A 13,738-nucleotide genomic window follows, 5' to 3' on the forward strand; every position below is an offset into this window, starting at 1 on the left:
CAGCTACTGAACTGATGGAATTAAGCAAAAAAAGTATGAATTAAATCAAGAATAGGTTTTGTGTACCCTGCTGAATTAAATCAAGTAAAAATCTGGAAATAATAGTTCTTTGCCTTCTTTATGGCATCTTAAAAGGCATGTCAATCCAAATAAAGTGTTGACTGTATCAAAGTTTCAGATTGTTAGTAGGCACACAACAAATTAATCAAGAACGTCAACTATCCCACAAAGAACTCTATAATTCAGCAGCCTCTTCTTACAGAGAGACTCTAGTTCATTACTCCTGGAAGATTACACTATGCTATTAACCATGAAAAGAGAAAAGAAGGTTTCAATAAGTTAAAGGAAGCTTCAATAAAGTAACTGAAACCTTGGTCTGTCACGACAGGAGAATGACAATTAAATGACTTTTTAAACATAAACATCCATAAAGTAAGGCATGTGTAGTGGGTTTGAGTTTTTGCATTACTTTTTCAAAAAAGCAGGACTGTTAAAGTTTCTCACTCTAAAATGCAATGAAATTTGACTTTTTCTGTGTGTGTGTATGTTAACTGTAGACATCTTGGCTGTTGGGGAAGGAGGGAGAGTGTTACCGTGTTGTGTGTTAGAATCTTTTTGAATACTTTTTGTTTTCATTTTTCCAACTCTATAGACCGAGCAGCTAACAATTGGAGATAATAACTGCATCTTTATACTTGTATAAATGATACAGAGGAGGAGTTCCGTTTAATTTCAGAGGGAATAACAACATTGCTACATGTACACATACACACACACACGTGTGTGTGTATATATATATGTAATACACACGTATTTTAAGGGCTAGCTCTTAACTTAGCTAGGTGTAAGTGCATGGGCCATTATGGATTTGTGCTGTCAGGGGGAGTAGAGAATGACACCACCCTCCTCCTCCTGCTAGAGAGAAAGATTCTTGAGAAAATTCTAGGAGTAGCTTTGGAGGAGATTATCTAACTCATCTAGACTACCCAGACTGTGTCTTTTTTCTCTTCTTCCCCTTCCCAAGCAAGAACCATAATCTTCCTCCACTGCTTCTCACACTGTTTTAAGCACTTAACATTGTCCCAATTTTTACATGGGGAAGCCTCAGCTTAGCTGTAACAGAATGGGTGGAAGTTAGAAGAAGACAGAAGAAATGCTGAATTCTTAAAGGCACTCCATTTATTCTGAGCATAGGCTAAGATACGATAACAATCTCAATGTTCTAGTCTTGCAGAACCCCTGCTTATGAAGCAGCTTTGTAAATGCTTGGTAAACATGAGGGGCTTTCCAGATCCAGGCGTATCCTGCAGCCACAGTTCTGGTGATGTTTTTCAAAATGTGCCTCGTTCTTGTTGTGGCAGCACAGAGGGGCAGAGCCCAGGGAGGAAGGCTCTGTGGCGCTGCACAAGCCTTTCAGTTCACCTTTCTAGGATATTCTGTGTTTCTAATTGCAATGTAGTTTTCAGAGCCTTATTCAAGCCATTCTTTTGTGGTAGCAAAACCTACTTGGTACAGATGTCATGCCATGTTTATTCTGACAACAGCAATAAGCACAGCAATAGCTCATGGTAGGTTATCTTTACATCACCACAGTGGTTTGCGAAGGTAATAGAGCTGTTAGAAATGTGCGTAGAACTGCATCCGTTGCCACGGAGTTGAACTTTTAATAGTGACTGTCACTTGAGTTGGGTACTTATCTTGTGTATTTCTAATGAGATTATATTCTTCCATTGGTACTGCAAATCCAGTGGTACCTTGTGTAATAATGTGTAATGAGTTGTCCCCTACACAATGATGATGGAATATCACAGTGACTTATAACATTCTTAATATGCAAAATGTTGGCAAAAGGATTAGCCTTTTAGTGCTGACCACTGCATCTAAACAAAGTACACCCACCGCAAAACATCAGTGCTCTTCCGATTGCAAACAATGAATGGCAGAAATTAAATGAGTTCTCTCATTTGTACTGGGCTTACAAATGCAACATTGATAGCTTTTTTTTTTTGGAAGGAGAGAAATAGTAGGAGAAAGAGGAAAGGGTAAGTGTTATGAAAAACATAATCCAAGCCAAAGTGTTAAAAAAAAAAAAAAAAAGAGTGGAGGAGGAAGAGAAAGAAAAGATAATGCAGATAATGGGAAAGAAAGTAACGCAGCCTGACTTAAGTCAAGTTTTAAACCAAATACAATGAAGTTTTCATGCTGCAAGTCTCCATCTTGCAGAGATGCTACTGAAGTTGCAGCTCTCTTTGGTGTGCTGGATCCGTTTAAGTCTCATTGTACTTTGAATGTTACAAATTGGGTTTTATGGCATTTGAGACTTCTTCTAGGCATTTTCCTTGTTTGTTGCTGTGACAAATAGCCTTCTGCCCTTTTTGGAGGCCTGTTTGAGTTGGTCTGTTTTATAGTGTTATGGGCTCCTGTCCTTTTTTCACCCTCTTGGCTGGAACTGGATCCTTTTCTGCGTGCAGAGTGTTTGCTTATGGATGTCAAAAGAAATTTTGTAACTTGTTCAATTAACTGGGTTTAAATTTTTAATAGTTTATCTTACTATTTTACTGTTATTAAAATAGTAGCCAGAGGTGTCCCTGCTGAAGTCAAGACCTCACTTTACAAACTTAAGTAAGAGGCGAGCCTTCTCCCAGGCGCTTGGAGTCTGACTGGTGTTTGGATGCCTGCATAAATTGCAGAGTTAATAGCTGCGTATTTCTACAGGTTTCAGGCTACGATGCCAAAGCACTTTTCAAACACAAATAAATTTAACTTCCTTTCCTCTGTGGAAGTCAGAGATTGGTTCTGTGGTAACGCTTCCCCCCCTCTCTAATTCCCACACATGTACTTGTTACTGGCATATATATGACTGTGGTCAATATAGGTGCTTAACTTTTTAAAGAGCCTGTGTAAGTCACTAAGTGCATATTGATTAGAAGCAAATGTAAATTAGAATTAATTTTGACTCACTAACGTAGTCAAATAAGGAACATTTCTATTGATCTTTGTTCCAGAAGCCAATTATCTAGATAAAGTGTTTTTATTACATGAAATATAGCTTGTGGTATATATCATTCTGTATTGATCAGTGTGAAATTGCATATTTAAGACAAGGACTGTAAGTAAGAGTAGTTAACAAGTTATTTATTTTTTTAAATATGTCTTGTTTTGTTTACCCCCTGCTTTTCCCTGCTCAAAAGCTGTGCTTGTGACTGCTGCTGGATAGGAGGCTGTTGACGCATGTGGATCAACAGGGACTCTTGTTCATATGATTTCCATTTCGGCTTCCTTCCCCTTTGCCCCGCTCCATCTACACTGTGCTCCCTCCCCCTTCTGCCTCCCTAGCCACTGCCAAGCTTTATCTATATTTGCTGCTCCTTAGCATTAAGCGGGTTTTGCCGTTTTGTGATCTGCAAGGGGAAAAATGTTTTCTGTATGTACTAAGTACGTTGCAGCACTCATGCAAGGGAGCGATGCTGAGTATCTGGAGAATTCGGCAGCGCATGTCCAGGGTGACGGCTGTAAGAAATAGGCAGCGCTAGTGCAAGGGCAGGGGGAGCCGGGACCGTTCGGGGAGCCCCCTCCACCCCTGAAGCCCTCTCCCCCGCCGAGCTCCCCGTTACCTCCTGGGAGCTGGGTCCAGCCCCAGCGCCCAGCCGCCGGCTGCGCTGGCGAGACGGCGACCTCCGGGGTCGGCTCTGCCTCCCCCCTCGCCCCGCCGAGCGCCGGCACGACCCGCACGGATGGCTGGGGGGTGCGCGCCTCGGCCCCGCGGCAGCTCAGTAACACCCCGCTCCAGGCCCGCCTGCTTGGCAGTAGTTTTAATTACGTTTCGGGCTCCTGAATGAATTTGTTTTCTCTGGATCCTCGGCGTATTAGGACGCTTGTCACGTTTGGGTGGCTGCAATCAGTGCCGCGTTTGTTTTAGGGGATGAATTCATCTTCTGAGCCTGAGTATGTCCACTTTGAGAGCTGGATTTCATTGAAAGCTAGAAAAAAAAAGAACAAAACAAGAAACGGTTTTGCCCTACCGCTTTTCTCTTCCACCCCTCGCCCCCTGCGCGTGGGGGTAAAAATCTGGCGTTCGCTCGTTAAACGCGGATGATGTCCCGGGCCCGTGGAAGGGGCACCCCCCTCTCCTCAGCGCGGTGGCCCCGCACCGCCCGCGGTCGCTGAAGTTGGGCGAGCGGCAGTGGGCGCAGCCCTTACCTCCGGGGGCGACCCCCGCCTCCGCCGCGTCCGGCCGGGCCGGGGGGTCACGCAGTGCTGGTAACCGAGGGGCTGCGGGGCTCTCTGCGATGGAACATCGGCCGCCGACTCCTCTCCCCCGGGAGACAGACAGACAGACATACATGAATGATATGTGTAATTCTGGCTGTTTAAGGGTAACCGCCGTCCCGGTTCTGGCAGGGCCGTCCCGCTCCCCTCCGCGCCGCCCCGCCGCCGCCCCGCGCCGAGGCTCTGCAGTCACGTGGGGCGGGGGGCGGGCGGCGACGGCGGGGGGGCCGCTCCGCAGTTCGCGGTCTGCCGGCGCCCCGGCACACACCGAGCGCGGGAGGCTGCGCCGCGCCGCCTGCCCACCCGGGATCTACCACCGTGCTTTTTCAGCCCCGGCTTTTTTTTTTTTTTTTTTTTTTTTTTTGGTATCTCCACGTCGCCCGTTTTTCCTCAATCTTGGAAAATTCTTGGCGTGCTGGGAGAATTTGGGATTTTTTTTTTTTTTCAAAGGGGGGGGTGTGTGGACATCTCCCCCCCGCACCCGCTCCCTTGTTCTATCTGTCCTTGCGCCTTTTTTCCTTCTTTTTGCCCGTCTGCCTCTCCCCCAAACCCGGGCTGATGTGCTGTGCGAGAGGCTGGAAATGGAAGTGTTGATGCTCTGGCTTTTCCCCTGGATATTTCAGTGCGTTTCGGTGCGGGCGGACTCCATCATCCACATTGGTAAGAGAGAGAGCGGGGGCGGGGGGTCGGAGAGGGACGCGGTAGAGAAATAAATAAAGGAAGGGAGCGTCTCTATTGAACCCCGGTAATGTCACAGGCAGCGGTTGAACCCAGGTCCACGGAGAGAGAGAAGGGATGGGAGGAAGGCAGCTGAATCCCCCCTGGTTGTAAAGTTAGGGGCGAAACGCGGGCTGCGGGGCCGGGGCCGCCGCTGCGGTCTCCCGTGAGGCTAGGGAGCCCTGTGCTGGGACCTGTGTGCGTGGAAAGGCTTTCATCTCCCCCCGCCTCCCGCGCCACCGAAACCAACCAACCGGCCCCAGCACCCGGGCAGGAGAGAGGCATCACCCGAACGTGCTGGGAGGGAAAACTTTCGGGGAGATAACCCCCTGGTTTTCATCCTCTGCCCTAGCAGGTGTCAGCCGAGCCGGAATGCGGGGGGGTGGCCGGGGGCGGGGGCGGAACTTGGCTGGGAAAGCATTGGAGAGGCGAGATTTGCAGTGGCTGGGTGCGTGTGTGTGTCTATGCGCGCAACTGTTGTGGTTTGAATAAGATCTCATTAAAACCCCTGGGCAGCACGGAGGCTGGATCGGCAGCGGGAGGAAGAGGGGGGTGAATAAGAGGCAAAGGGAAGGCTGATGTGAACTTTTATGGCTGCTGGGAGCGAGGCATGGCGATGTCCGCGGGAAGCCTGGCACGCAGAAGCCAGGCTCTGCAGTCACCTTTTGGCTGGTGTTGAAAGGTAGCAGCAGGAAGGAAAATGAGGATGTGTAGGGGCGGAGAGGGGGGAGAGAATCACTTGTAGAGGATGACAGAGGAGGAGACGGGAGTACGGCCGGGAAATGAAACGCCGTGATTCCCACCAGCCTTTTGGGGAGGATGGGAGACGGAGAGAAGGGGAAAAAAAAAAAAAAAAGGGGGGCTGAGGGGGGCGATCCTGGCGAGGGGAGGCTCCACGCAGACAGAGGGAAGTCCCGTGTCGACCCGGGGCGGGGAAGGGGAGAGGGGCACCAGCCCTCTCACAAGTTTCCTGGCGGGGGCGGCGACGGCAGCAGCGGCTCCGGGGCTGGCGGCGGAGCCCGGGGGCGCAGCCAAGGCAGACGGCATTGCAGAGCCATTAAGGAGACGGGGTCAGCCCTGACCGCAGCGGGGGCCTCCGGCCCGGGGGCGCTCCCCGGGGCTGCGCAGACCCTGGCCGCACCGGACCCGGCCCGGTGGTGGGGCCGCCCGGGGGACGTGCCCAGGCCGGGGGGCGAAGCAGCCTCGGCGGCTCTCCCTCTCGGCCCCGCTGCTCCCCGCGGGTGGATGGTGTCACCTGGGCTTCTCCCCGCACGAACTTCGGCCCGAGCGGTGTGTGCTAACTAACTCGTCGCCGAAAGAGCGGTGCGGTGGGTGGGCGAGGAGAGCGGCTGTGTGCGGAGCCGTGATTTCCCCCGGGCAGCGCACGGAGGCTCTAGCCTCAGGCAAACACAGTGTGAATCAGCAGGACTTTTCCACGTTGGGGGAGAAGGGGAGAACGTTGGCGTGGTGGTTTGTTTTTTTTTTTTTAATTTTTTTTTTTTTTCTGCTTGTTTTGTTGCCAGCACTAAAGATCCCCCAGCGCTGCGCAGCACAGGGCAGTGAGCCTGATGTGGGCACGCACAGACACAGACACGCTCTGTGGAGAGGGGATCTTACGTAACACACATTGCCAGATGTTTTCACGTTAACTGCATAAACAGGACCGTGAAATTAAAGCTTCCAGGTTACTGGACACAAATCCTGGCCTCACGTTCTTGTGTGCGTGTGAGCTGGGTAAAACCGCTGCCTGAAAGGCAGCGACCCAGGGAGCAAAAAGTTGGTGGAATTTCCAAGGCTGCTCCCTTTCCCATCACTAGCAAAGCGCGTCCCTTGCCCCAGCAGAAGGGAGCAGAAGCGGTCGGGAGGCGGGTTGCGCTTCCCCTGACCCGGGATAAAGCCACGCAGCCGGCGGTGGCCGCCCACGCGTGGGTCCCGGCCCCACGGTGCGCCCGGTGCCTTTCGGAGCTGCCCCGCCTGGCACCATGCGAACTGGGTCGAGATTTGCAGGGCCCAGGGAGGAGCGGGAGTGGCCGAGCCCTCCTCACCTGCTGCCGCCTTCCTCCCCGCAGGTGCCATTTTCGAAGGCAATGCTGCCAAGGACGACGAGGTGTTCAAGCAGGCGGTGTCGGATCTGAACCTCAATGACGACATCCTCCAGAGCGAGAAAATCACTTACTCCATCAAGCTCATAGAGGCCAACAACCCCTTCCATGCGGTACAGGAAGGTGAGCCCCCCCGCGGCGGCACCCACGGCGTGGGTGGGTTGGGCGCCGGGACGGGACGGGGCTGCGAGCGGACCGCCCCCCCGGGCCCGGGCCGTTGGCGGGGGAGGAGGTTTCATCTCTCGGACCTGTCTTGGCGCTCGGCTGGAAACTTTTCTTCGGTCGGGGGTTGGCGCTGTCTTACAAGGAAAGGGCTGGGACGGCGCGGTGCGGCGGCGGTTGCGGGGCCCGGCCGTGCCCAGCCCGGGGCTGGCAGCCGCGGGAGCGCCGGCAGGGCAGGGGGGCTCCCGCATCTGCAAGCGCCGCTTCTCTCCGCCGCTGCGGAGGGGAGGCCGGCCCCCCCGCCCCCTAGCAGCGCCCACGCATGGACACGGCGGGGCAGGGGCAGATGAGGAGGGGGGGTTCGTGCGGCGCCGTGGGGCTGGGGAATGGGTGGGGCACGCGGTGGGGCGCAGGCCGGCACCTCTCCGTCCCTACCCGCTCCTGAGGGGCAGCTGGGCCGGGGTGGGCGGCGGCCCGGCCCCCCGAGAGCGGAGCCCCCGCCCGGGGAGCTGGGAAGAGGGACCGGCAGCCGAGTCGCCGGCTGAAATCCTTCCCAGAGTTTACAAGATCTGACAAGTAGCTACGTAGGTAAATAATTTCCATTAGATTTTTGCGAAGGGAAACGTTTAAATTAATCAGCTTGCATTTACAAATAGGACTTTAAAAAGATATTATTTGTGATTTAATGAAGCTAAGGTTAATTATGGCCTAGGTTATTTCAGAAGCTATGTTTTTCAGTAGTAATTATTCTAGAAACAGAGAGCTATTTATATACCCAGACTGGAATATTTAAGAAAATGATTCATCACCAGCCTTACCCTTAGTTTTACAGAGCACAGAGCGAATCTTTCCCTGTATGAAAATTTGCATTAATCCATATGTATTTATGTCTGAGTTGTGTACATGTAAATGATGGCTACAAAATTACACCAAATGTTAATTTTCATGAACTCTGAACAATTTATTCTGCTATCTTTTCTCCTTGAAGTAGGTGCTAGTTACTATCATGGACATTCAGGAGAAACAGAAATCTATGTCTTTTCAAGGGCCTGGTCCCATTAACAACAGGATTCCTCCTGCTGCTCTGAAAGCTTAGCAAGGCAATATGAAAAAAATCTTTGTGAAAATAGGAAGAAGGGGACTCTAAAACAAAACTCCGCCCACATAGTCAGACACCAGAGGAAAATAAAAATCTCAAAATAATGGTGGGTTGATTTATTGGCAAAGATTAACTCTGAACAATTGGATATTCTTACATTTGCAAAAGCTCAGTGTCCTATATTGGAGCTTATTCATATTCACAGAAGTGGCAGTAGTTGGCTGGCTGAACAATCGCTTTCCACAATGTCTCTTCTCAGAAGTAAAACTTTATGAAGCTATTCTGAATGCCCTGGGATCTGAGCTGACAGTCTTCGGGACAGAGACCCTTTGCTCAGTTTTATTGAAAGCAGAAAAGCGTGACCAACTGGAGGATTTTTCTTGATCTAGTAGGATTTTTTTTTTTTAAATTGGTTTATTTGCTAACCTTGACGATCAGTTTTGCATTTATGAAGACTACTAAGAAAATAAAATTTCACTGTTGGAAATCCATGCTGAAGCCACAGAAAAGATCCTGGTCAGGTTTTTAATCTTTTTGATAAAGAATTTTTGTGCTACCTGAGTATATGTAAATAAAGATGTTTCTTCTAATCCTTTCCAATATACTCTTGCAGGGCTTATATGTCCATTGCAGTTAGAATTGCTCTTTGGTTAACTGATCCTACACTGGAGAATTAAGGAAGTGGTTGATGAATGTTCACAATTCCAAAGAGAAATTGTTCTCTGTCACTACTTCATTAAAGCATATCAATGTGTCTTCTTTTGGGAGCACTACGAAATGATCCTATCTGCAAGTAAAACCTTGCCACAGTGGGAGAGCTAAGAGAAGAGTATCAGACTTTTCTCAATTTCCTGGTTTGCTTTGTTGGTTCAGGTCAGATCTTTTTTGTTTAAGATTTAATTTCCTATTTTTGAAACTGTTACACAGCGCGCTGACAGAATGATCTGCAGGATGTACAAGTTGCTGGGCTATTCTTACTGGGAGGTGCCTCTCTACCCAGTGTTACTTGGTGTCATTCTGACTATTCACAATCTTGTTGTAGCTCACTGTACGGATGTCCTGCTCATTTTGGTAGAATATTGCATATAGTAGTCAAAATAACCTGGAACAAATCTGCTGCTCTGACTGCTTGCAGAATCTTGCCGCTGCTACATAAAATGCCCTGACATCCACGTTATTTTTCTGCAGCGTCTTTCGAAGCAGCGCTATGGAAATCAATGTTGCAAGCGTCAGTTTCATAGCAATGGAACTTTTTATAGTAAAAACCAATCTGGAATAAAAATTGACCATTGTGCTACTACCACCAGAATAGTTCACACAATCAAACCAATCACAAGTATTGTTTTTATTTGAAGCATCTTTTGCACGGTCTTGTGAGATGACATATGTTATTCCTTAAGTCCTTTTTAAAGAATGCTGAAAGCAAGGATCTTCATTTCAATGATACTATGCTGGTAAAATTATGGAAAGTCATCCCTCCATGTAACAAGGTCTGTTACACAGTAACAAGCCTTTAATTACTGATGGAGATTTTTTTTTAACATGTCTATGACCTGGCATTTACTGTTCAGCTGGAGAAACTCTGCATAGGTAGGAAGCATGGAAGAACAGTAGTGGTAACTGAGTAGGGTTTTCTCAGTAGGAGCAGCGTCTGCAGAGCTAAAGGCCAAAGAGAAGATATCTTGCCTTTCATAAATTGAGTGGTTTTCAGTGCTGAAAGGTGCTGAGAAATGTTGTAAGGTTTTGAAAAAAAAAAAACTTTAGGGACTTTGCTTTAGAGACAGAAGGGCACCATTGTGATAATTTCTGGTGACTGAAATAGGTAAATAAAATTCATAGATCCTTTTTCTTCAGAGACTTGGTGGACAGTCATATTAATGGTTGTGTCGAGTGTCTGAGAATGGTATAACAAAGAGTGTAAATTGTGTTCCATCTTTACGTTTCATTTTAATATACATTGCAGAAACAATATCCTGTTGTGCTGATAAGCAAAGAGATTGTTTTGGCCCCATCATGCTTATATTCTATAAGAAAGTGTGGCAAGTGGGTGGCAGGAATTCTAGTGGCAAGGGATTTAACAGTAAAGAATAAACAGATCCTGGTGTATGCATAAAATAGGACTTTGTTGTTTGTTTGAGCTTACGAACAGTTGTCGCATTTTGCAGAATATTGCTTTTATGTATATGGCAATTATTTGAGGGAAAAATTGTTTTTTCACTGTCTGTCATGGGAGAAAATATGCATGGGGAATCATTGTTCTTTTGATATGATTTTAAGGAAATGAGCTCAAATCACAAACATGATGTTAAATTATGTTTCTGCTTTGAAAAGAGCGATGTGCTCAGCTTCTGTTAGGTGATTGAGATGTGAGATAATAAGCTCTTGTTTGTGTGTGGTGTGTATTTAAGCCTGTACTGTGGTAACCTTTTTGTGATTCAAGGATTCAAATAAGCTCAAAGGTATGAGAAACTTTAAAGCTTTCAGTTCAAATTGGGATTTTTGAGCCTGCCATTGGTGTTGAAAAGGGATTTTGTATGTAACATATGGGTGGCAAACAAGTTTCCAGCTGGGCTTGGAAACGTGATGGCATGTTTAAACTGAAAACCAAACAAACCTGATGTGTAAGTTTTTTAAATGTTGCTTTTGGAGGGGGAATAGTTAGGCTTAGGTCAAAACTGGGGCAGAGGAAAGCTAATACTTAACTTTTCTAGAGCTCTTTTAGAAGGGACCCAAAGGAGGTAGTTACTCAGAAACTGTGAAATTTTAAAACTCTTTTTCTCAGTGGATGATGTTTGCACATCTATGGAGCTTTCCTGGGGCTGAAACTTGCTGTTCTCTCTGCATAGCAATTTCAAATGAATTGTTTCTAATTTGAGCAGCCTTATATGTGCGCTTGTTGATGTTAAAATGCTGTCAGCTCTGGAAACCAGAACAAATTTGGAAAATCAGATGTGATTTGAAAGCAAGAATGATGCTCCATAAATGGGTTTATTGTCAGTCCTGTGTGTGCTGCTGTGGTTTCAGGGCAACTCAGAGCAGCTGATTTTTTGTGTGTCTGTGTTGTATACCGCTGAGTGAATTTGGTGTCTTATCACAGCCCATAGGACTTGGTAACAATACATACTTGACGTAGTTCTTGAACTATCTTGTCTCAGCACATATATTTCAAGTTACTACTACAGTTGCTTTCTAACAGTTTTGTTTGTTGAGAAGGTATAAGCTGATCATTGTGTAGATAACTAAGATGAAATATAGACCTGGAGAATGGAACTGGATGGCTCCATTGTTACTCTGGCATTCATTTACCTGGCGAAAATTCCAAGCAGAGCTATACCTGTCATACGTGCATTGCGCAGTGCTAGGGAACTGTGGAGGAGCAGAGTGACTGCATGCTTGTGTGTATGCTTGTGTTTCAGGACCCTTACACATAGCTTTTTTTTTTTTTTGCAAATCTGGCACTCTCTTTCAAGGTAGTGCAAGTGTCCCTGACTAGAAACCCACAGGCGGGCTGGAAGCTGCGTCCTAGTTTTGGCGAAATACAGACTTCAGGCTTCAGGTAAAGGACTGTTTTCTCTGTTGGGAGAATTTAAACTTAGGTGGCTATTAAAGATAGAAGAGGAAGACCTAACAACAACCACAAAAAGATACCCCTGGGTCATCGTGATAACCCTCCCCTTGCTGTTGGGTAAGTCCACATCCAGCACCCTATGAAGCTACGCCAAATACGTGTTTGTATAAACGCGAAGTAAGACATTTTGTTTTGTTGAGCTACAGTTTCACATGCGCCAGAAGTGAAGGCCATTGTTTTTAGAGTTAGGATGTTTTAATACAGGAATGGAAGAGGAGAGAGAAAGGAAAGAGAAGCATAACAAATGCAAACAAAAAAAATAGGATGAAAATTCATAAAATATGACATATACAGATTATTTTTTTTTTTTTTAAATAAGAAAGCTTTATTGATTTAACTGCATTGGGTTTGGGGAATTTAATGCCTGGCTAGAAATCAGAGGCTGTACCTAGATTTTTAGTGTAAAACAAAAAATAAAGAATTCTCATCTGCCCAAATTGCAAAGAATTGCTTTATATAGATAAAGCCTCAATTAATTTTCCTCCAGTGGTTTCTCTTGAGACTTTCATTGTCCTGTAACTTTACCTCTGTCTGCTCTTCTTCTGCGGCTTGCTTGAACACAGATTTCACACTGTTTTCATCAGGATATGGGGTCTTGTTTTCAAGTTTTTGACGTGTGAACTCTGAGCTCTCCAGAAAGAACATACTGTTACATATACTTTTTTTTCCCTAGTTTTAATCTGAGATTTCGACACTTTTTAAAAAAACAACCAGAAAGAGTGCAGGTAGGGGTTCCCTCCCATGGTCAGAGAGGTCTTAGTGTGCAACTACATGTTTTTTCTTCAAGTCTGCTGCAGTAAAAAGCTGTTGCACAGTGGGATGAATGTGCTTAACAGTTTTACCTCCTTGTACCCTCTGAGACCAGACCAAGACTTGTTAAGGACCACCACAGCGAAGACATCTGTGACACTGTCATCTCATTGTGCTTGTGTTTTTATGCTCTATAGTCGTGTAGCTCAGTATATTATAAACCAGTGTTACACAGAGCTAGAGGAAAACAACAAATTAAATGGTTTTGTTATGCTGAAAGCAGGGACCTGCAGATGTCTTCAGCAAGAAGGAAAGGAGCCAATAGCCCAGGAAGGAGTCTGCTTGGTGTGGAGGATGCAGGCAGGTTACAGACTGCGGGCAAACAGCCGAATATGTGTTTGTTTTGATGCTTCAGTCCACTTGCCATTTGTTACTTTGTAGCCACAGCTATTTCCATTCTGGTCACTGCTTTACCTGTAGGTGCAATATATTTTGTACTTGCAAGAGGCAGTCCCTCTGAAATGCATCCCGGCCTATAGATTGTTTTTTTTTTTTTTCCCAGGACGTACTGGGGTTAGTTCCACCCCAGCCATATTCGCTGCTTTTGCAGAGACTCCCATTGTTTCGGGCTGGAGCTGAGCTGCCCGGGGAGTGAGATCCAGAAGGTGCCATGCATGCTTTGCAGTTAAAAGGTTTTTATTTTGTCTGAAAGATTTTATTTTTTTTTTCCCCGCTTTCTATCTGCATAACAGACTACGCTCATTTCTTCTCTCTCTTCTAATATGCAGACTTGCTAATACCTTTATTTTTGTATTGGGTGTGGGCCACCCATCTGTTTTAAGGGTCTCATATGCAAGAGAAGCTGCAGGTTGGGCTATAGTTCTTTCTCAGTGATCCTGCTGCCGATCCTGCTCATTCATCAAGGAGCTGCAGTTCAATTTCTTATTCTAGGGTTGTATTGTAGAAAATATGCTACATTCTTAACTAGCATGCTAGAAATTATCCCAGAAG

At 46.7% G+C, this 13,738-nt stretch overlaps 1 protein-coding gene and 1 long non-coding RNA gene across 3 annotated transcripts in view; one reads left to right on the forward strand and one right to left on the reverse strand.

The window, feature by feature from the left end:
• Window positions 1-3,796: 3,796 nt before the first annotated feature.
• Window positions 3,797-4,416, reverse strand: LOC147600043 (uncharacterized). The gene is made up of 2 exons (XR_015259026.1): window positions 4,201-4,416; window positions 3,797-3,980 (listed from the first exon to the last, which is right to left on the reverse strand). It is a non-coding gene; the product is annotated as an uncharacterized LOC147600043 (long non-coding RNA).
• Window positions 4,417-4,836: 420 nt separating this feature from the next.
• Window positions 4,837-13,738, forward strand: part of GRID1 (glutamate ionotropic receptor delta type subunit 1) — a 537,013-nt gene continuing 528,111 nt past the window's right edge. For both annotated transcript variants that reach the window (XM_086752572.1, XM_086752570.1), the window contains exons 1-2: window positions 4,837-4,929; window positions 7,056-7,211. In XM_086752572.1, the coding sequence (XP_086608698.1) occupies window positions 4,851-4,929; window positions 7,056-7,211 (235 nt within the window). In that variant the 5' untranslated portion in view covers window positions 4,837-4,850. The remainder of the gene's footprint in view (window positions 4,930-7,055; window positions 7,212-13,738) is intronic.

This window comes from Chlamydotis macqueenii, chromosome 7 (assembly GCF_036417535.1).
Source record: "Chlamydotis macqueenii isolate bChlMac1 chromosome 7, bChlMac1.mat, whole genome shotgun sequence".
NCBI classification, from domain to species: Eukaryota; Metazoa; Chordata; class Aves; order Otidiformes; family Otididae; genus Chlamydotis; species Chlamydotis macqueenii.